Source organism: Triticum dicoccoides, chromosome 3A, assembly GCF_002162155.2.
Source record: "Triticum dicoccoides isolate Atlit2015 ecotype Zavitan chromosome 3A, WEW_v2.0, whole genome shotgun sequence".
NCBI lineage: Eukaryota > Viridiplantae > Streptophyta > Magnoliopsida > Poales > Poaceae > Triticum > Triticum dicoccoides.
In genome coordinates, this window is record NC_041384.1 from 681,815,811 (window position 1) to 681,838,970 (window position 23,160).

Genomic DNA, 23,160 nt, shown 5'->3' on the forward strand with positions numbered 1-23,160 from the left:
ATCGACAAAACCTTCCGGCTGCATCATATACAATTCTTCCTTAAGGAAACCATTAAGGAATGCCGTTTTGACGTCCATTTGCCATATCTCATAATCATAGAATGCGGCAATTGCTAAAATGATTCAGACGGACTTCAGCTTCGCTACGGGTGAGAAAGTCTCATCGTAGTCAACCCCTTGAACTTGTCGATAACCCTTAGCGACAAGCCGAGCTTTATAGATGGTTACATGACCATCCGCGTCTGTCTTCTTCTTAAAGATCCATTTATTTTCTATGGCTCGCCGATCATCGGGTAAGTCAATCAAAGTCCATACTTCATTTTCATACATGGATCCTATCTCAGATTTCATGGCTTCCAGCCATTTGTCGGAATCTGGGCCCGCCATCGCTTCTTCATAGTTCGAAGGTTCACCGTTGTCTAACAACATGATTTCCAAGACAGGGTTTCCATACCACTCTGGTGCGGAACGTGTCCTTGTGGACCTACGAAGTTCAGTAGCAACTTGATCTGAAGTTTCATGATCATCATCATTAACTTCCTCTCTAGTCGGTGCAGGCACCTCAGGAACAATTTCCAGAGCTGCGCCACTTACCGGTTCAAGAGGTAATACTTCATCGAGTTCTACTTTCCTCCCACTTATTTCTTTCGAGAGAAACTCTTTCTCTAGAAAGGATCCATTCTTGGCAACAAAGATCTTGCCTTCGGATCTGAGGTAGAAGGTATACCCAATAGTTTCTTTAGGGTATCCTATGAAGACGCATTTTTCCGACTTGGGTTCGAGCTTTTCAGGTTGAAGTTTCTTGACATAAGCATCGCATCCCCAAACTTTTAGAAACGACAGCTTAGGTTTCTTCCCAAACCATAATTCATACGGTGTCATCTCAACGGATTTCGACGGAGCCCTATTTAAAGTGAATGCGGCAGTCTCTAAAGCATAGCCCCAAAATGACAGCGATAGATCGGTAAGAGACATCATAGATCGCACCATATCCAATAGAGTGCGATTACGACATTCGGACACACCATTACGCTGAGGTGTTCCAGGCGGCATGAGTTGTGAAACTATTCCACATTTCCTGAAGTGTGTGCCAAATTCGTGACTCAAGTATTCTCCCCACGATCTGATCGCAAGAACTTGATTTTTCTGTCACGTTGATTCTCAGCCTCACTCTGAAATTCCTTGAACTTTTCAAAGGTCTCAGACTTGTGTTTCATTAAGTAGACATACCCATATCTACTCAAGTCATCAGTGAGGGTGAGAACATAACGATAGCCACCACGAGCCTCAACGCTCATTGGACCGCACACATCAGTATGTATGATTTCCAATAAGTTGGTTGCTCGCTCCATTGTCCTGAGAACAGAGTCTTGGTCATTTTACCCATGAGGCATGGTTCGCACATGTCAAATAATTCGTAATCAAGAGACTCCAAAAGTCCATCTGCATGGAGCTTCTTCATGCGTTTGACACCTATGTGACCAAGGCGGCAGTGCCACAAGTATGTGGGGCTATCATTATCAACCTTACATCTTTTGGTATTCACACTATGAATATGTGTAACATTATGCTCGAGATTCATTAAGAATAAACCATTCACCAGCGGAGCATGACCATAAAACATATCTCTCATATAAATAGAACAACCATTACTCTCGGATTTAAATGAGTATCCATCTCGAATTAAACGAGATCCTGATACAATGTTCATGCTCAAAGCTGGCACTAAATAACAATTATTGAGGTTTAAAACTAATCCCGTAGGCAAATGTAGAGGCAGCGTGCCAACGGCGATCACATCGACCTTGGAACCATTCCCGACGCGCATCGTCACCTCGTCCTTCGCCAGTCTCCGCTTATTCCGCAGCTCCTGCTTTGAGTTACAAATGTGAGCAACCGCACCGGTATCAAATACCCAGGAGCTACTACGAGTACTGGTAAGGTACACATCAATTACATGTATATCATATACCTTTAGTGTTGCCGGCCTTCTTGTCCGCTAAGTATTTGGGACAGTTTCGCTTCCAGTGACCACTTCCCTTGCAATAAAAACACTCAGTCTCAGGCTTGGGTCCATTCTTTGACTTCTTCCCGGCAGCTTGCTTACCGGGCGCGGCAACTCCCTTGCCGTCCTTCTTGAAGTTCTTTTTACCCTTTCCTTTCTTGAACTTAGTGGTTTTATTCACCATCAACACTTGATGTTCCTTTTTGATTTCTACCTCCTCTGATTTCAGCATTGAATATACCTCAGGAATGGTCTTTTCCATCCCCTGCATATTGAAGTTCATCACAAAGCTCTTGTAGCTCGGTGGAAGCGACTGAATGATTCTGTCAATGACCGCGCCATCCGGGAGATTAACTCCTAGCTGAGTCAAGCGGTTATGCAACCCAGACATTTTGAGTATGTGCTCACTGACAGAACTATTTTCCTCCATCTTACAACTGAAGAACTTGCCAGAGACTTCATATCTCTCGACCCGGGCATGAGCTTGGAAAACCATTTTCAGCTCTTCGAACATCTCATATGCTCCGTGTTGCTCAAAATGCTTTTGGAGCCCCGGTTCTAAGCTGTAAAGCATGCCGCACTGAACGAGGGAGTAATCATCAGCACGTGACTGCCAAGCGTTCATAACGTCTTGTTTCTCTGGGATGGGTGCGTCACCTAGCGGTGCTTCTAGGACATAATCTTTCTTGGCAGCTATGAGGATGATCCTCAGGTTCCGAACCCAGTCCGTATAGTTGCTGCCATCATCTTTCAGCTTGGTTTTCTCTAGGAACGCGTTGAAGTTGAGGGCAACATTAGCGTGGGCCATTTGATCTACAAGACATAATGTAAAGATTTTATACTAAGTTCATGATAATTAAGTTCATCTAATCAAATTATTCAATGAACTCCCACTCAGATAGACATCCCTCTAGTCATCTAAGTGAAACATGATCCAAGTCAACTAGGCCGTGTCCGATCATCACGCGAGACGGACTAGTCAACATCGGTGAACATCTTCATGTTGATCGTATCTTCTATACGACTCATGCTCGACCTTTCGGTCTTCCGTATTCCGAGGCCATGTCTGTACATGCTAGGCTCGTCAAGTCAACCTAAGTGTATTGCGTGTGTAAATCTGGCTTACACCCGTTGTATTCGAACGTTAGAATCTATCACACCCGATCATCACGTGGTGCTTCAAAACAACGAACCTTCGCAACGGTGCACAGTTAGGGGGAACACTTTCTTGAAATTATTACGAGGGATCATCTTATTTAAGCTACCGTCGTTCTAAGCAAATAAGATGTAAAACATGATAAACATCATATGCAATCAAATAGTGACATGATATGGCCAATATCATTTGCTCCTTTTGATCTCCATCTTCGGGGCTCCATGATCATCGTTGTCACCGGCATGACACCATGATCTCCATCATCGTGTCTTCTTGAATTTGTCTCGTCATCTATTACTTCTACTACTATGGATAACGCTTTAGCAATAAAGTAAAGTAATTGCATGACGTTTATGTTGACTCGCAGGTCATAAATAAATTAAGACAACTCCTATGGCTCCTGCCAGTTGTCATACTCATCGACATGCAAGTCGTGATTCCTATTACAAGAACATGATCAATCTCATACATCACATATATCATTCATCACATCCTTTTGGCCATATCACATCACACGACACATGCTGCAAAAACAAGTTAGACGTCCTCTAATTGTTGTTGCAAGTTTTTACGTGGCTGCTATAGGTTTCTAGCAAGAACGTTTCTTACCTACGCCAAAACCACAACGTGATATGCCAATTTCTATTTACCCTTCATAAGGACCCTTTTCATCGAATCCGATCCGACTAAAGTGGGAGAGAGAGACAAACACCCGCTAGCCATCTTATGCAACTAGTGCATGTCAGTCGGTGGAACCAGTATCATGTAAGCGTACGTGTAAGGTCGGTCCGGGCCGCTTCATCCCACGATGCCGCCGAATCAAGATAAGACTAGTAACAGCAAGCAAATTGACAATATCGACGCCCACAACTGCTTTGTGTTCTACTCGTGCATAGAAACTACGCATAGACCTAGCTCATGATGCCACTGTTGTGGAACGTAGTATAATTTTAAAATTTTCTACGCATCACCAAGATCAATCTATGGAGTCATCTAGCAACGAGGGAGAGAGGAGTGCATCTACATACCCTTGTAGATCGCGCGCGGAAGCCTTCAAGAGAACGGGGTTGGTGGGGTCGTACTCGTCGTGATCCAAATCACCGATGACCTAGCGCCGAACGGACGGCACCTCCGCGTTCAACACACGTACGGTTGGGAAGACGTCTCCTCCAACTTGATCCAGCAAGGGGGAAGGAGAGGTTGATGAAGATCCAGCAGCACGATGGCGTGGTGGTGGAAACTACGGCGATCTCGGCAGGGCTTCGCCGAGCACTGCGAGAGGGAGAGGTGTCACGGGAGGGAGAGGGAGGCGCCAGGGGCTAGGATGCGGCTGCCCTCCCTCCCCCCACTATATATAGGACCCCGAGGGGGGCTCCGGCCCTAGGAGATTGAATCTCCAAGGGGGGGCGGCGGCCAAGGGGGTGGAGTGCCCCCCAAGCCAAGTGGGGCGCCCCCCACCCCTAGGGTTTCCAACCCTAGGCGCAGGGGGAGGCCCAAGGGGGCGCACCAGCCCACTAAGGGCTGGTTCCCCTCCCACTTTAGCCCATGGGGCCCTCCGAGATAGGTGGCCCCACCCGGTGGACCCCCGGGACCCTTCCGGTGGTCCCGGTACAATACCGATTACCCCCGAGACCTTCCAGATGGCCGAAACTTGACTTCCTATATATAAATCTTCACCTCCGGACCATTCCGGAACTCCTCGTGACGTCCAGGATCTCATCCGGGACTCCAAACAACTTTCGATTACCGTATGCTAATATCTCAACAACCCTAGCGTCACTGAACCTTAAGTGTGTAGACCCTACGGGTTCGGGAGACACGCAGACATGACCGAGACGACTCTCCGGTCAATAACCAATAGCGGGATCTGGATACCCATGTTGGCTCCCAAATGCTCCTCGATGATCTCATCGGATGAACCACGATGTCGAGGATTCAATCAATCCCGTATACAATTCCCTTTGTCAATCGGTACGTTACTTGCCCGAGACTCGATCGTCGGTATCCCAATACCTCGTTCAATCTCGTTACAAGCAAGTCACTTTACTCGTACCGTAATGCATGATCCCGTGATCAACCACTTGGTCACATTGAGCTCATTATGATGATGCATTACCGAGTGGGCCCAGAGATACCTCTCCGTCATACGGAGTGACAAATCCCAGTCTCGATTCGTGCCAACCCAACAGACACTTTCCGAGATACCCGTAGTGCACCTTTATAGTCACCCAGTTACGTTGTGACGTTTGGTACACCCAAAGCACTCCTACGGTATCCGGGAGTTGCACAATCTCATGGTCTAAGGAAATGATACTTGACATTCGGAAAAGCTATAGCAAACGAACTACACGATCTTTGAGCTATGCTTAGGATTGGGTCTTGTCCATCACATCATTCTCCTAATGATGTGATCCCGTTATCAATGACATCCAATGTCCATAGTCAGGAAACCATGACTATCTTTTGATCAACGAGCTAGTCAACTAGTGGCTCACTAGGGACGTGTTGTGGTCTATGTATTCACACATGTATTACGATTTCCGGATAACACAATTATAGCATGAATAATAGACAATTATCATGAACAAAGAAATATAATAATAACCATTTTATTATTGCCTCTAGGGCATATTTCCAACAGCAGCTGCCTGAGGGCGCCAAGATCCCGCGGAACGCGTGTGCGTGCAACTATGAGGTGCGGGACTCGCAGGGGGTGGTGTGGGTGTGGATGTCGCCGGCAAGCTCGCCGGACGCGAAGAAGCTGCCGTGGTTCGAGCCGTACGCCCCCGCGGGGTTCACGGACCTGTCCACGGTGCACGAGCTCCCCTACGACCACTCCATCCTGCTGGAGAACCTCATGGACCCGGCGCACGTGCCCATCTCGCACGACCGCACCGGCTAGACGGCCAAGCGGGAGGACGTGCAGCCGCTGGCCTTCGAGGTCGCCGAGCGCACCGCCCGGGGCTTCGCCGGCCACTGGTGGCGCGAGCGCGCGCCGCACCTCCGCAACCTGCTCCGCTTCGAGGTGCCCTGCGTGCTCACCAACACGCTCGAGTTCGTGGACAAGGACGGCAGGGAGCAGTGCTTCACGGCGCAATTCCTGTGCCGGTCGGCGGGGCAGGGGAAGTCGATGCTGCTCGTCTGGTTCGGGTCCACGGCGAGGTCGCCGCTGCTGAGGGTGGTGCCGAGCTGGTACTTCCACCAGAACGCGTGCAAGGTGTTCGAGCAGGACATGGGGTTCCTATCGTCGCAGAACGAGGTGCTGCTCCGGGAGAAGGTGCCCACCAAGGAGCTCTACCTCAACCTCCGCTCCTCGGACACCTGGGTGGCCGATTACCGGCGGTGGATGGACAGGGCCGGCCACGACATGCCCTACTACTTCGGCCACAGCACCATGTCGTCGCCGCTCGTGCAGGCCGTCGTGGAGCAGGCGCCGGCCGCCGCCGGGATCTCCGCGTCATTCCCGGCCAAGGGCGGCTTCGGCACGCAGCACGGGCCCAACCTGACCAACAGGTACTTCCGGCACGCCGTGCACTGCAAGGGGTGCATGGACAGTGTCAACAGGTACACTGCCCTGAAGAAGGCCTTTGTTGTGCTCGCTGCGGTGGCGGCCGCCGCGGACGTCTTGGCGGCCATGGCTGACAAGCAAGGGCCGTCCTGCCGATTTTGCTAATCCAATTTTCCTAGGTTTCCGATTCCCAGGTTTGCCATCGAGGAGTCGATTCGCTGTATCCCTCTGCCCCATGATTATTTCCTTCGTTCTCTTTCCTTCCTCTGCTTGTTGATGCTGTAAAGCCGTCGGCGTATATAAATTGCTGCCCAATGCTGGGATTGATTGCAAAGAATCGAGGTGGGACTATTTATTTTGATAACAAACCGTGTTTCGTCGCACAAGCTTACCAGCTCAGTTGGCCACAACCTTTGAGATGGAGGGCCTCTTGCGTGACTCAGTGGCACATAAGAAAAGGCCCAGCAGTGGAACAACGTGGCCCAATATAGGTGAGGTGCGTGCGTTGCGAAAGACGGAGCGAGGCAGAAACTCTACGAGCGTGGGTTGAAATTAGTACCACCTCGTGTATGTGTTTAAAATTCAAACTGAAAGCGTAAATTCACAGGAAGAAGCGTATTGTGACGGTGTACCCACGGAGTCAATCCGTGCTTTATTATTAGGGAAAGATTTCTTTGAACCCACCTCATGTTTTCTTCTGTTTGTGTCTATAAATTTTGGGTTTTCCTATGTGACATAGTTTTGCAGTCTTCCCATGGTTTCAGTTCATGTAGGAATCTAAGACTGGCGACATCCTAATTCCTTCATTCTTCCTATTCCTATGTTCCAAATGGTGCCTTATATGATAAATAAGCTTGTACTTCATCCGTCTCAGTGTATAGTGCATGTGTGTAGTTCTAGGTTGATAATTTAACTTGCTAAATATGTATTATATGTGATAATAATATATATTTAGAACTTACATTCGGTTAAGAATACAATGATTACTTTTAGTGAAATATAACATATATTTAGTTAGTCAAATTAATGATTTAGAACTACATGCACGCTCCATGCACTGAGACAGAGGGTGTATTGTTCATTGACCGTTGTGGAATGGTACACCGCAAATGATTGCCTGGAGAGGTTTCCTATGGCGGCCCCAACCGCTCGTTAAGCATCATGGTCCACGGTCCCGATCATTGCACACCCTATTAATTTCTCTATCCACCGACTGGATTCGTCGCGTCTAGTACCTCACATACCTTTGGGTTGTTGATGGAGAAATGCAACCTGCCACAATGTTAATAACAGTGCATGATATGTGAACACCCTTGACAACGCCATTCATCAAGTCAGGTCAAGATTTACATTAGTGTGTTTCCCAAGAAAATATCTGACCATCTTGAAAGGGTGATTCGTCGAAGAGGTCCTGGACGGGTTCCAAGCAAATATCTCTCGGTGGCTATCTTTGAACTTCTTTCCTCAAGTCACGAAGCGAATCTACAATGTCGGTGCTTAGGCTAGGCGCCTGGCTTCAATTCCGAGCCATTATGGACGAAACCTGGCTTCCGTCGATGCAAAAACTATCACCATGCACTTGGCTTCTTTTTCTCTGCATGCAGGCTATGCGCGCTATTGTGGACAATAAAAAAATCATTGATCCTATCAGGATCTTATACGTGGCTGCGTTTTTTCTGCGGGCACTTATTTCAGGGATAATTGATCAGGGTTGTTCTGAAAGCAAGTCAGTTGGTGCTTCGGAAAGTGAGTGCCAGAGGCTAATCACTGCTTTGTTCACAGAAGGGAAGAGAAAGATACTAGTAGCCCTGTGTTGGAGACGGAAGTGCCAGCCACGCATATAAGGACTCTAAACACCGAGGCTAAAGTAATTTTCAGGAAAAAAAATCCTCTAATGTCTCCACAAGCGTCTGAGCATTGGAGATGGCCTAACTTGGAACTAGAAGTTGGTCAGTTCTTGTTAATTGGAGGTCAGAATTGAAATATCTTTGCCATCTTAAATTCTTGTTTTGGTTCACAAATTTAAGGCCCGTCAGAAACAAATGAAAAAGGGTAGGATAGTATTCCTTCAAGAATTTTTATTTTGTTGACGTTTATAACAAAGGAATTTTTATCCTATATTCCTTCGAAAATCGTATGGAATGGAATGCCATAGGAATTTTGGAGGAAACAAAACATGAGGATCTATGTTTTCTTCTATTTTTGTCTATAATTTATGTTTTCTTATGTGACATCCAAAGGATAGTTTTGCAATTTTTTTGTGGTTTCAGTTCCTGTAGGAATCTAGGATACACGACATCTTAATTCCTCCTTCCAATTCCTATGTTCCAAACCGTGCCTTATATGATAAATAATCATGTATTGTTCATTGGACATGTGGAAAGGTATAGCACAAACGATTTACCGAATAGGTTTTCTATGGCGCCTCCCACCGCTTATTGATCATCATGAGACAGGTCCTAGATTATTGCACACCCCATTAATTTCTCTATCCATCGACATTATTTGCCACGTCTAGTACCTCCGGTACCTTTGGTCTATTGATGCAGTAATGCAAACAAGCACAATATTAATGACAATACATCGCGTGTGAAAACCCTTGACGACACCGCCCGTCAAGTCAAGATTTACATTAGTGCATGGCCCAAGAGACATATCGCCATCTTGAAAAGGCAATTCATCGAAGAGCTCCTGGAATCTGTTCTAGGCGAATGTCTTTCGGTGGCTATTCTAGTTTTTTCGTCAAGTTACTAACTTGCAACTAATAGCTAGTCAGTTATTATGAATTGGAGGTCAAAATTGAATACTTTTCCATTTACAATTCTTGTTTTGGTTCACAAATTTATGGCCCATTTGAAACAAAAGAAATGGGTAGGAAGTGTGCAGGATAGGGTTCCTTTAAAAAAACGGTGTTGGTTGTAACAAAGTAATTGTTATTCTATATTCCTTTGAAATTCCTATGAAATGTAATATGCCATAGGAATTTAAGAGGAAACCTAACATGAAGTCCAACCTCATATTTTCTTCTATTTGTGTCTACAATTGGTTCGTTTCCTGATGTGTCGCACAAACTATAGTTTTGCACTTTTTCCACGGTTTTAGTTCCTATTGGAATCTAGGATAGGTAACATCCTAATTCCTCCATTCTTCCTATTTCTATGTTTTGAATTCCTATGTTCCAAACAATGCCTTGTATGATAAGTAAGCTTGTTTTGTTCATTGGCCATGGAATGGTATAGCGCACATGATTGCTAGAAGGGGTTTCCTATGGCGCGCCAACCACTCATTAATCATCATGATCCAGGGTCCCAGATTATTGCACACCCCATTATGGCGGCCCCAACAGCTCGTTGATCATCATGAGCTAGGGTCCGAGATCATTACACACCCCATCAATCTCTCTTTCCACTAACATGATTTGTCGCATCTAGTACCTCCAGTACCGTTGAGTTGTTGATGTAGAAATGCAACCGGCCACAATGTTAATAGCAGTGCACAATGTGTGAACACCCTTGACAACACTGTTGTCCAAGTCAAGTGAAAGATTTACATTGGTGTGTTTCTCAAGAAAACATCTCTTGAAAGGGTTATTACCGGAAAAGGCTTTTGCCCCGCTTTATAAATAAAGCAAGCCACCACAGCCAAGGAGTACAATAAGGTTCACACCCACACACACACAAACATGGAACAACAGTGATGAGAAGTACTAGGTTCTGCCGAGGGCACAACTCAACAAGCCCAAAACATAAAAAACAAGGCCAAGCCGCAGGCAGGCCAAATACTACATGATCTAATCCGGCTCTGGGGTGGTGGAGGTAGCGGCGGCGCCAAGCGGATGACCAATGCACGGAGGGTCGCGATGATGTTGTTGACGGCGTCAAGATCCTGGGAACGGCTAAGTGGCCGCCAAAACTGCAAGTAACCACACATTTTGAAAATTGCGTCAGTCGATTGTCGAAGGGGAACGCGTTGAATCACGAGTTTGTTGCGAATCGTCCACGGCGTCCACGCAAGGACCCCAATCACCAACCACCTAATGTGGTGGCCAGGCTGGGGCGAAGCCTGAACCTCGGCGAAGAGGTCCAGGAAGTTGGTGTTGCACCAGCGACCACCGACCGCTTTGCGGAGGCAACTCCACAAGAATTGGGCAGAGACACCGGAGAAGAAGATATGATTGGAATCCTCGAGCGTCCCGCACAGGGGGCACATCCCATCTCCGGGGCCATTACGTTTCAGCACCTCGACTCCAGAAGGAACCTGCCCACGGATCCACTGCCAGAGGAAGATCCTGATCTTAAGGGGAAGTTTGATTTCCCAGATCAATATAAGAGGTTCCAGGGTGGGGGAGGGAGCGATAGCCCTGTAAAGGGACTTGGTGGAGAAGTTGCCCTAAGGCTCTAAGTGCCACGAAACAAGGTCCTGGGGTTGCGTGAGATCCGGCTCATGCGGAGCAACGGTGTCTAGGAGCTCATGCCACGCGTTAACTTCTGGGGGCCCGAAGAGCTGCCTGAAGGCGAGGCGCCCTAAGTCAATAAGGGCCGCCTCGACGGAGAACCGAGGATCCACAGCGATGGCGAACAAGTCCGGGAAGCGGGAGGCAAAGAGGGCATCGCCCGCCCACCTATCGAACCAGAATAGGGTACTAGAGCCTGAGCCAACCGCAATGGAGGTCCCGATCCGGAGTACAGGTAGCAGTTGTATCACGGATTGCCAGAACTGGGAGCCACCGGACCGTTGGCAGAAAGCAAGGGGTTGGCCGCGAAGATATTTATTCTGGATAAGCTGCAGCCAAAGACCAACCTCACCATTGGAGATCCGCCAAAGCCATCAAGCAAGGAGGGCGATGTTCATGCATTTGGAGGACATAATCCCGAGGCCACCTTGGTCACGAGGCTTGCAAATCTCCGACCACCGAACCATGTGGTATTTTTGCTTGTCGCCCTCTCGAGCCCAGAAAAAGCGGGCTTGGATCGTGCCAATCTCGTGGTGCAGAGTCTCGTGCAGGCTATAGAAACTCATAATGAACAACAAGAGGCTGGACAGGTTGGAGTTTATGAGGATGGTCCGCGCCGCCTTTGAAAACCATCTCCCCTGCCAGGGCTCAATGCGGTGTTGAAGTTTGAGCACCAAGGGCCTTAAATCAGCAACAGTAAGGCGGGAGTCACTAATGGGGATCCCCAAGTAGGTGATGGGAAAGAACCCAAAGGGCAATTAAGCCGGTTGGCAATGCTTTGGCTCTCCTCGGGAGAATAGCCTAAGATCATGACCTGGCTTTTGTCGAAGTTAATCTTGAGGCCCGACAAGTACTGAAAGCATAGGAGAAAGAACTTGAGGTTCGTGATATCATTCGCGGCGCCTTCTACCATAATACTGGTGTTATTCGTCGAAGAGGCTCTGGAACCAGTATCAAGCAAATGTCTCTGGGTGGGTATAATAAAAATATTGCTCGAGTCACGAATCTAGCTTTCGTCGACGCTAAACTATCGCCAGGCGCTCGGTCATTTTCCCCCTCCAGATGCAGGCTACGAGCGCTATTGTGGACCCTAACAAAAATCAATGATCCTGCATGTGGCTGCGTGTTTTCTGCGGACGCTTGGTAGCCCTGCGTTGCAGAGGGAAGCGCTGGCCAGCTTTCCATATTTCTCTTGTGGCGCTTGTTGATAAGGACTCTAAACACCGACTCTAAAGTAATATTTTTGAAGAAAAAATCCTCTAAAGTCTACACAAGCGTACGAGCATTGGAGATGGCTTAACTTGCAACTAGCAGTCGGTCAGTTGTTGCTAATGGGAGTTTACAAATATAATATCTATGTCATTTTACAACTTTAAGGCCCGTCCGAAATAAAGGAAAAGGGATAGGAATTATGTAGAATAGGATTCCTTCATGAGATTTTCTTCTGCTGTTGTTTGTAAAAAAAAGGAATTGTTATTCTATGTTCCTTTTAAATCCCTATGGATTGGACTATGCCATAGGAATTTTGGAATAAACTAAACATGAGGTCCTACCTCTCATGTTTTCTTCTGTTAGTGTCTATAATTTTCGTGTTTTCCTATGTGACATCCAAAGGATAGTTTTGCAGTTTTTTTGTGATTTTAGTTCCTGTGGGAATCTAGGATAGGCAACATCCTAATTCCCCGCTCTTCCTATTCCTATGTTTCAAAAGGTGACGTATATGATAAAAAAAAAGCTTATACTGTTCATTGAACATGTGAAATGGTATAGCACATTGCCGAAGAGGTTTTCTATGGCAGCCCCAACCGCTCTTTGATCATCATGAGCCAGGTCCCAGATCATTGCACACCCCATTAATTTCTCTATCCACCAACATGATTTATCCCGTTGGTACCTCGGGTACCTTTGGGTTGTTCGTGGAGAAATGCAACCGGCCACAATGTTAACTAGATGACACCCTAGAGTACCTTTGGGTTGTTCATGCAGAAATGCAACCGGCCACAATGTAAACTAGATGACACCATGTGAGGATATCAGAAATGCTTCGAGCCTGTTAAACTGCAGCGCCGATTTAATGATCGTCACCATCACAAAGGACATCCAGCTGGCTAAAGAATATTGCTATCCACCGCGGGAACCTAAAGACTATTCTCTTCCTGGCCTCTACCATGACACGGTGCTCAAGCTTACTAGCCAGCAGAAATCTGAAAACAACTACTGCCCCCAAATTTTGCATGATATCTTGTATGAGTGTGAACCACATGAATTCTGCATGAAGATCTTCACTCATGCTTTCTATGCTAACTCCAAGAGGAGCAACGAGGAGCTACTCAAGCTGCGCAACACCCTGCGGACTTTGCCAGAAACAACATTCAACAGCATCACTAAGGTGATGTTCAAGTTTTCTTACAGTGATCTGGCTAAAGAATACAAGTCTTGCTTGCTGCACCTAGCTATATTCTCTCCCGGACAAAAGATCAGGCGGTCAACCTTGATTGCACGGTGGGTTGCAGAAGGACTGACATACAAGGAAGATTGGCCCAGTTCTGTGCGTCAGGCCAACCAATGTTTTGACACACTTGTTGGGCGGTGCCTTGTTTATCCTGCTGATATTGGTATCACAGGAAATGTAAAGAGTTGTGTCGTAGGTGATCTAATTCATGGATTCATTACCACAATTGCTAGAAAACAACACATTGTGGAGACACGCCTGTCACATCACTTGGCTCGCCACTTCTCCGTTTTCAATGATCTACAACTCCGCAGCTCTGATAGAATTGACAAATTCTTCGAGGGGCTCTCTAAATCATCTCAAGTATCCCTGCTCAAGGTGCTAGATCTAGAAGGTTGTCAGTGTTTTCTTGGGAAGAACCAGCAGTACCTCAAGGACATCTGCAGCAAGATGTTACTGCTCAAGTATTTGAGCCTGAGGAAAACAAATATTACCCGGCTACCCAGTGAAATTAACAACCTCCATGAGCTAGAGGTACTGGATATTCGAGAAACTAGGATGCCTGCACATGCAACAACAAATATCCTGCTCTTGAAGCTCAAGCGTCTGCTTGCTGGTCAAATTGATCTGAATTCAAGCAATTTTCGCTATGGTGTCCGGATTCCTCGTAGGATCGGCAAAATGGTAAACATGGAGGTACTATCTGAGGTCAAGGCCTGGCAGAGTAATGATTTAAAAGATATTGGAAAGCTATGGCAGCTGAGGAAGCTAGGTGTGGTTATTCAAGATAAGGATGATCACCTCAGGAATTTGCTTCAGACGATCAGTGACCTACATGAGTGCCTCTGTTCTCTGTCAATCACTGCTATTCCCATAACCACACCACACGAGGGTACTCCTTCCAGTGCAGAGTTACCATATGGCATTGGCTCTATGTTGGAAAACCATTTCAAGATTATTGAGAGTCTAAGCATCAGGGGAGCCACACAGAAGGGGCGTCTTCTTCCATTGTTCATAAAAGGTGATAAAAACAAACTTGTCAAGGTAACTCTATGTCACACTCTGCTGAGCCAAGATAATCTGAAACTCCTTGCCAAGCTGCCCAAGTTACAGTGTCTCAGGCTCCAACACATTGTATGCACCGAGCACATGCTGAACTTCAAGGACGGTGAATTCAGATGCCTCAAGCTCCTTGTTGTTGAGGGCTCGGACTTGACTAATGTCACTTTTGAGGATGGTGCAGCCAGTGAGCTCGAGAAGATGGTTTTGTCTATCACCAGCATATGTTCTATTTCTGGAGTTGACTATCTTACAAATTTGCAAGAGCTTGAGTTAAACAGCAGCTTCTGCGGCAGTTTGCTGTCATCATTTGACAATGCCAAACAGATAGCCAAGCTGACTCTTTGTGGTACATTGCTAGAGCTAGCTGCTCTACAACTGCTCACCAAGAAACCAAACATACGCTGTCTGGTGCTCTTGGACAAGTCTTTTGGTGGAACACAGAATGGGATTACATTAGAAAAAGATGAGTTCTTATGGCTCAATCTCCTTGTTGTTGACTGCTCGACCATCACCATCTCTATTTCAAACCGTACGGCCCCACCTCTATAGCCCACTTTGCAATCCGGCCAGTTGCTTTCCGGTTCTGGATGATATCTCCCAAAGGAGCAGAACTGACCACCGTAATTGGGTGCCCTTGGAAGTATTGCTTAAACTTTCGGCTTGCCATAAAAACTCCGTACACCAGCTTCTGCCAATGCGGATACCTTTGCTTGGACTCAATGAGTACCTCGCTGATATAATAGACCGGACGTTGAACCGGATGCTCCTTACCTGCCTCCTTTCATTCCACCACAATAGCCACGCTGACCGCACGAGCATTAGCAGCAACATATAGCAGTAACGGCTCCTTGTCAATGGGAGCGGCGAGCACAGGCGGATTGGCCAATTGCCGCTTTAAGTCCTCAAATGCTTCATCAGCAGCAGAACTCCAGACGAACTGATCCGTCTTCTTCAACATCTGATACAAAGGGATCGCTTTCTCACCAAGGCGGCTGATAAACCGGCTTAACGCGGCAATCCGGCCTGCCAAACGTTGAACATCATTGATACACTTCGGTTTAGCCAGGGAGGTGATGGCTGTGATCTTCTCCGGATTAGCCTTAATTCCCCTGTTGGACACCAGAAAACCCAATAACTTGCCCGCCGGTACACCAAAGACACACTTGTCCGGATTAAGCATCATCTTGTACGTCCTTAGGTTATCAAAGGTTTCCTTCAAATCATCAACCAGAGTCTCCTTCTCCCTGGATTTAACCACAATATCATCCACGTAAGCATGTACATTACGGTCAATCTGCTTGTGAAGACAGTTTTGTGCACACCGTTGATAAGTTGCCTGGACACTTTTGAGCCCAAAGGGCATAGACACATAGCAGAAGGCTCCAAAGGGGGTTATGAATGCCGTCTTCTCCTGGTCCTTAACTGCCATTTTGATCTGATGATAGCCAGAATATGCATCCAAAAAACTTAAACGCTCACATCCCGCCGTAGCATCAATGATTTGATCAATACGGGGGAGGGCAAAAGGATCTGCTGGACAAGCTTTATTAAGATCTGTGTAATCCACACACATACGCCAGGTGCCGTTTTTCTTAAGGACTAGCACCGGATTGGCAAGCCACTCAGGGTGAAAAACTTCAACAATAAAACCAGCTGCTAAGAGCCTGGCTACCTCTTCTCCAATCGCCTTGCGTCTTTCTTCGTTAAACCGGCGGAGGAACTGTTTCACCGGTTTGTATTTAGGATCCACATTAAGTGTGTGCTCAGCGAGTTGCCTCGGTACACCTGGCATGTCAGAGGGCTTCCATGCAAAAATGTCCCGATTCTCACGGATGAACTCGATGAGCGCGCTTTCCTACTTCGGATCCAAGTTGGCACTAATGCTGAACTGCTTGGACGAATCGCCAGGTACGAAGTCAACAAGCTTAGTTTCTGCTGCCGATTTGAACTTCAGGGCCGGATCATGCTCCGTAGTTGGCTTCTTCAACGGAGTCATGTCCGCCGGATCAACATTGTCTTTATAGTATTTCAACTCCTCGGTGGCACAAACCGACTCTGCATAAGCCGCATCTCCTTCCTCGCATTCCAAAGCGATTTTGCGGCTTCCGTGAACCGTTATTGTCCCCTTGTGACCCAGCATCTTGAGCTGCAAATACACATAACAGGGCCGAGCCATAAACTTGGCGTATGCCGGACGCCCAAACAGGGCATGATATGGACTTTGGATTTTCACCACTTCAAACGTTAATGTCTCCGACCTGGAATCATGATCATCCCCAAAGACCACTTCAAGAGCTATCTTACCAACGGGATATGCTGATCTGCCAGACACTACACCGTGGAATACTGTATTGGACGGTTTGAGATTCTTATCTGTTAGTCCCATAGGACGGAAGGTCTCATAGTATAGGATGTTAATGCTGCTCCCTTCATCCATGAGCACCTTGGTGAAATTGTAACCTCCACCTGAGGCGCCACCACCAGAGCCAACTGACCCGGATTATCGACCTGGAGTGGGTGATCCTCTCTGCTCCATATGATTGGCTGTTCAGACCAACGTAGATAACGGGGTGTGGCCGGTTCAACAGAGTTGACTGCCCGCCTCTGAACCTTTCGGTCTCGCTTGTCCAAGCTAGTGGTAAAGACATGATACTGCCCACTACTCAACTGCTTTGGGTTGCTTTGGTAACCTGACTGTTGCTGCTGTTGGTTGTAACCACCCTGGTTGTTCTGACTATTTTGACCATTATGCCCGCCCGGATTACCATTAAATCCTGAACCGGAACTTCCTCCACCGTAACCCGGCCCGGATCCTGAGCCGCCGCCAGATCCATGATCATACCGGAAATTATTAGAATTCTTGAACTCCTGCATAATAAAACAATCCTTCCAAAGGTGGTTTGCTGGCTCTTCCTTCGTCCCATGTTTTGGACAAGGCTGATTTAGCAAATAGTTCAGGCGGTTTGGGTTGGGGTTGGACGCTCCACTACGATTTTTTAGCCTGCCCTTGCGCCGCTGGCCATTGTCCTGTACATTGGTATTAGCCACAAAATCCATGTTGCCATCCGCTTTACGCTTGCCTCCTCCGCCATTGCCTACCCAGTGATGCTGCTGACTTTTGGAGCTGCTGTTCTTCTTCCCCTTCCCTGTCTTGTCATCATCAGACTCGGGATCCTTGGTACTATCAGAATCAGCATATTTTACCAAAGCGGCCATGAGGGTTCCCATGTCGGTGCAATGATGCTTCATCCGTCCCAATTTCAACTTCAGGGGCCCAAACCGGCAGTTGCCTTCTAGGGTTAATACTGCGGTGTCAGCATTGATGCGGTCTGAGGAGTGCAACACTTGTGAAACCTGGCGCACCCAATGAGTCGTTGACTCTCCTTCCTCCTGGACGCATGCAGCTAAGTCCACTATCGACATAGGCTGTTTACAGGTATCCTTGAAATTGTTGATAAACCGGGCTCGTAATTGGGCCCATGAACTGATAGAATTAGCGGGCAGACTTTTTAACCAAGTACGGGCCGTTCCTTCAAGCATCATGGTGAAGTATTTCGCACATGCCGTGTCATCCACATCAAGCATCTCCATGGCCATCTCATAGCTCTCCACCCATGTCTCTGGTGGTTGATCCGCCGTATAATTTGGTACCTTGCATGGGCCTTTGAAATCCTTGGGCAAACGCACGTTGCGTAAAGCGGGGACGAGGCAAGGCACCCTCAAAGAACTAGAAGTAACACCAGGTTCGATCGAAATGGTTGGACGAACCGGTGTGAGCTGCCGAGCCTGATGCTGTGCGGCTAACTCGGCCTCCCTACGCGCTCGGGCCCGGTTCACCACTTCCTGAGCGTCATCAGCACCACCCGCCGGGTTGTTGCCGCGGGGTGCTCCACGTCGTTCATTACTCGATACTGCTGGTTCATCCATATGTCTGCTATAGCTCCGGCTTGGACGGGGGCTCGAGTGAATTCGGTCGCGGCTGTACGAGTACGCCTCCTGTTGGGCCAAAGCTGTCCTCAGAAGTTCCTTGATCCGTCGCGTCTCTACTGCTTGCGGCGAGTCACCTTCAACTGGAATGGCCTCCAGTCGTGCAGCAGCGGCAACAAGATTGTCCATTGGGTTGGAGTAGTGACCCGGAGGTGTTAAAGCATCCCGAGGTATAACGGTGTTTTGACGAGGCGGGTCGATCTGACGAGGCTGAACCGGTGCACCGGTCCCAGGGGCTTCTGCCCGGTTCCCCTCCAGCGGATTGCTGGCTCTTGGTCCTGGAGTGTTGAAAAAGTCTCTGTCCTCGAAAACCGGAGGTAAGCGGAACCGGTGCTTCCTCCTCATGACTTCATGCGACACGCTCTGATCCAACATAAGCCTGTAGGCCTGTGCGTCTAAAGCGGCCCGCTCTGCGGCCATCCTGGTGTCCTCAGCCGCCAGATCCATTTTGGCCTGGGTGATTTGTTCCTTTACCTTTGCAATCTCCGTGTTGTGAGCGTCCTGATCTGGCGGATTAACTTCTGCCATAAGCACAGCCAACGCATCAAATAGTTCTGATAGAACCTGAGCCGGTGGGCGCACAGGGCCTCCCGCCCCGGCAACCGTTGCCGCTGCAGAACCAGAGATCGTTGCCGCGGCTGTCGAAGAGTGAAGCGCTGCTTGTGTTCCGGTCATGAATATTCCAACCCGGTTAGGCAGATCAGAGGGGTCCGGAATACTGTCGCCATCGGAACAGCTCTCAATCTGGCCATCTTGTAGCTGATAAAGAGATTCGGTTTCTCCGGTCGAAGATTCGTCACCGGAACGAACGGCAGTCGCTCCGCAAAGCTCCGATCCATCCTCATAACTCCCTCCATGGATCATTCCCACGAAGGCACGCTTCATGGCCGGTTTAATCCGGGCGGATCGCGTACGCTGAGTCGTCTCGACGAGGTCGGTGCAGATGTCCGGCTCAGGGCCCGGTTCACCGATCTTGCCAATGAAAACATGAATGCTACCAAAGGGGACCCGGTACCCGTACTCAATTGAGCTGGCCTCGGGGCCCCAGCCTGCGTCGTCGATGTAGAGATTGCCGCGACGACTCTTAGTCATCCGGCCTACAGCGTAGCCCTCGAGTCCTTCAAAGCGGCCCTCCAAGAACCGGAAACCATCGTGCGATAGCCCCACGGTGGGCGCCAACTGTCGTTGTTTTATCACGGCAGTTGTCCTAGAGAAGGGACTTAGTCGTGGAGCCATCGCTACGGGTTAGCTTGAAGGGGTTAAAGCGGACACAAGGACGCAAGAGTGTTTATACTAGTTCGGCCCCTTCAGTGAAGGTAAAAGCCTACCTCTAGTTGTGATGGAATTGATGGGTGTTTTGATGACTAGGGAGCAAATAAGCTTCGCCTATGTCTCGAGTTGTTGTCCGTTGTCCTTGAACCGCCGTCGGGTCGTCCCCTTATATACATGGGTGACGCCTGTCGGTTCAGAGAGTCCCAACACCGGTTCATACTCGTATCCGGGTTGGTCTCTCCTTGTTCCTAACTTATATTATAAGTATATGCACAAAGCTGATGCACGGCTACAGGTTGTAAACCGACTACGGGCCCTGGGCCTTTATCTGCCTCTTTAGGTTTTAACAGCTTTGAACTACTGATGGAGTTAATCCGGCCCAGGTAGGCCGGTTTATGCCCAGTAGTAATATCCCCAACAAAGATTGTCTTCAACAGAGGGTCTGCTTCTAGGCTCGAGAAGATTGCCTGGTCATCTTCCACATCTCTCTCCGGCATCGACAAACTTTCCCGATTGAAGGAGCTCGAGTACAAGGGTGAGCATGTCCCTCCTGAGGTGAGAGAGGCCATTGAAAACCATAAAAACAAGCCCAGTCTTAAACTCAATGGACCAGAAACTCAAGACTAAGCAAAAAGGAGATGAAGAAGAGGATCACGACGATGCTGCAAGATTCTCTTTCTGCTGGAATAAACAGGTTTGATGCCGGAAGGGCCTCTCCATTGATCGCATGGTGTGGTTTGCGTGTGCTAGTGTGGATTGCAATCTGTTCTTCTTGTCTGTTGATTTTTTTCTGTTGTGTGTTTATGTTCTGCGTGCATTACAGCTTAAGTATGTCCGTTTAATTGCTCTACATGAGTGCCCTAGTGGCTCCGATTGAGCATAAACGGTTGTATCTATGCTTGGATTTGAATTTGTGTGGCTTTCCTCTGTATCAAACATCGTATGCATTTGTGTACAGTATCATGTAATAAGGTGTGATGATTGTGGACACATTTGACTTCTTATGAATGCACAGTGTGATATCAGTATGCTTTGGTTGGGTTTCTGCAACTCAAAGATGAACTGGTGTGGTGTGTGTCATGATATAGTTACCTGTAATGTAGGCATCCGTTTCTGCAAACCAGCTGAGTAGTTCTTGCAGTAATGCCTGATGATGTACTTGAAGCAGAACTTTGTGCAGATTAAGCATGTGTGATCCACAATCTGTCTGCAGCACCTGATTGCCAGGCAAGCACTAGCGCCACAGGAATAATGGAAACTGTTTTCAGCTGTATATTGGCGTGCATTTGGTTGGTAGCTCGCGTAGTTTCTCCCGTTGTTTGCTGGTGGAGAAGCCAGTACGTATAGTTCATGATATAAAACTCAGTCAGACAGGGCACCTCGTCACCCAATTTTCACCCCTTGGATCAGAACCTGACGGTGGAATACACAGTGAGAAGTGATCCGTTAGGCTGTGGCGTATCTATTGTAGTCATCTATCCGGAAATCCATCTACCACAATTCATTCAGAAAATGAACTTGTATAACGATCTACATGGGTGCATAGGAGCATAAGACCTTCAGAAAAGTTCAGAAACTTGCATAACAATCGTCACTTCCTAATGCAAGAAATTAAATCGAAGCATAAGACCTGCAGAGACAGAAGAACGCGTATTATCGAGGCATCCACAAGGAAAATCATCAAGAAGATGTAGTCTCTGCTGCTCTAATTCCTCTTTCAGATAAGCAGATCGGAAGGAGTTGGAGGAGGCGCAGCGCCCCCGCCTTACCTCGAATCCGTGAACAACGACGAGCCGCAAAACACGACACTGACGACGGCTTTGTCCTTCCACTTCGTTGGTACTGGGCGGTCTTTCCGGTTTCGAACGAGGCCGCGACAGAGGAGGCCACGGGGAGGGTCCAGCCGCTGAGCGTGGAAGAGGAAGACGGAGAAGAGGGTGTGGGGATGCGGAGGTGACGGCCCACGTGTCAGCCACTGTAAAGTCACCTGACTTTATAAGTTAGAAAAACAAGAAGTGCATTCTTCTTTTTTGGCAATAATTCACCTTTTATGTTTAGCCCTTAACAAAATTTTGGCCCGATCTAGTCTAGTAAACTATTATAGTTCGCCTAATCTGCCCCTATATAAAATTTGTCTTTCAGCTAATATTTTTTGCTTTGTACTAGCAAAAGGGTCTGTGCATTGCAACGGAAAAAAAACTATCACACGCTTTTAATTTAAAAAAACGATCTATGATCTGAGTATTGTAGCTACGGCCGAAACAAAGATAGTCTTTGCCTACAAAAACGCAAGTTCAAGATTCCACATGTCTTCTATTTAAATGCGGCTCGCATGTAGATTTAATACGTACAAAGAAACAGGCAAGTGATCTTCAATTTCGTCTCCAATCCTGATTTTGCTGAGATGTTCATCCACAATCTGGATCAGTACCGATATGAAAGAAAGACGGATAATGTACTGTTGATTAAGATTGCACCCTAGATAGTATTTTTTTTAATAGTTAACGGGTAAAATAATATCATATTCAGATTCTATATATTTTTCTAATCAAATTCCATATATAACATGTTAAATTTGGAGTTACGGTTCAGAAGATATGAGGATTTAAAAAAAATATTTGATATGTACCTGCGGGCGTAATGTCAGAAACATCAGGGGGTTTTCAATAAAATAGCATGACAGACTAAGAATACCTATTTTTTATTAGTAGGTTTAAATTTAGATTTAGACTACCTCTATCTAAAAAACCACCTACATTTTAAGACGGAGGTGGTATTAGTTAGGTTGTGCTTGGAATCCTGTAATTTTTTTACGACTATGTATGATTACACATGTATATTACTAGAAACCAGTATAATACAAATCTTATATAGGACGTTTAAAATGGTCTGTGTTGAACCGGGCAAGACACCGGCTGTGTATGCCGGCGACGCAGTGGCGGCGGCCATCATGGGACCCAAGCGGCGAATACCTCTCATGTTCTACTTTTCGTCGGTGTTGGCGGCCGCCGCAGACGCGCTGACCGCCTCCGCCTACAGGGCTCAATTCCGCCAACATTTGCGGCGGTTGGCGTGGCTGAAGGCGCGGGAGGAGTGTGACAACATGACGGCGTCCACGACATGCATCATGGTATTGATGGCCTGGGGCTGCGAGGGAGGTGGAGCAGTGGCAATGGAGAGTACAACTGGGTTATTAACAAGGTGGGGATAAAGTATCAGTGGTTCAATAATCCTTGCATTCCAATAAATGACCAATTATATTGTT

At 47.4% G+C, this 23,160-nt stretch overlaps 1 protein-coding gene and 1 pseudogene across 1 annotated transcript; both read left to right on the forward strand.

Annotated features, from left to right (window-relative positions):
• The first annotated feature begins 5,874 nt into the window (after positions 1-5,874).
• On the forward strand, positions 5,875-6,834 carry LOC119272857 (annotated as a pseudogene).
• Positions 6,835-13,136: 6,302 nt separating this feature from the next.
• Positions 13,137-20,637, forward strand: LOC119272858 (disease resistance protein PIK6-NP-like). Its single transcript, XM_037554220.1, has 2 exons — positions 13,137-15,145; positions 20,312-20,637. Exons 1-2 carry the CDS (start codon positions 13,137-13,139, stop codon positions 20,520-20,522), a joined length of 2,220 nt encoding a protein of 739 aa, XP_037410117.1. The 3' UTR covers positions 20,523-20,637.
• Positions 20,638-23,160: the final 2,523 nt, after the last annotated feature.

What these genes read in the sequence shown, in the direction of transcription:
- LOC119272858 (XM_037554220.1), top strand. Translation starts at nt 13,137, where the DNA reads ATGACACCATGTGAGGATATCAGAAATGCTTCGAGCCTGTTAAACTGC. An exon ending in GTTGTTGACTGCTCGACCAT is followed by an intron (nt 15,146 to 20,311) that starts CACCATCTCTAT and finishes AGTAATATCCCC; the next exon opens with AACAAAGATTGTCTTCAACA.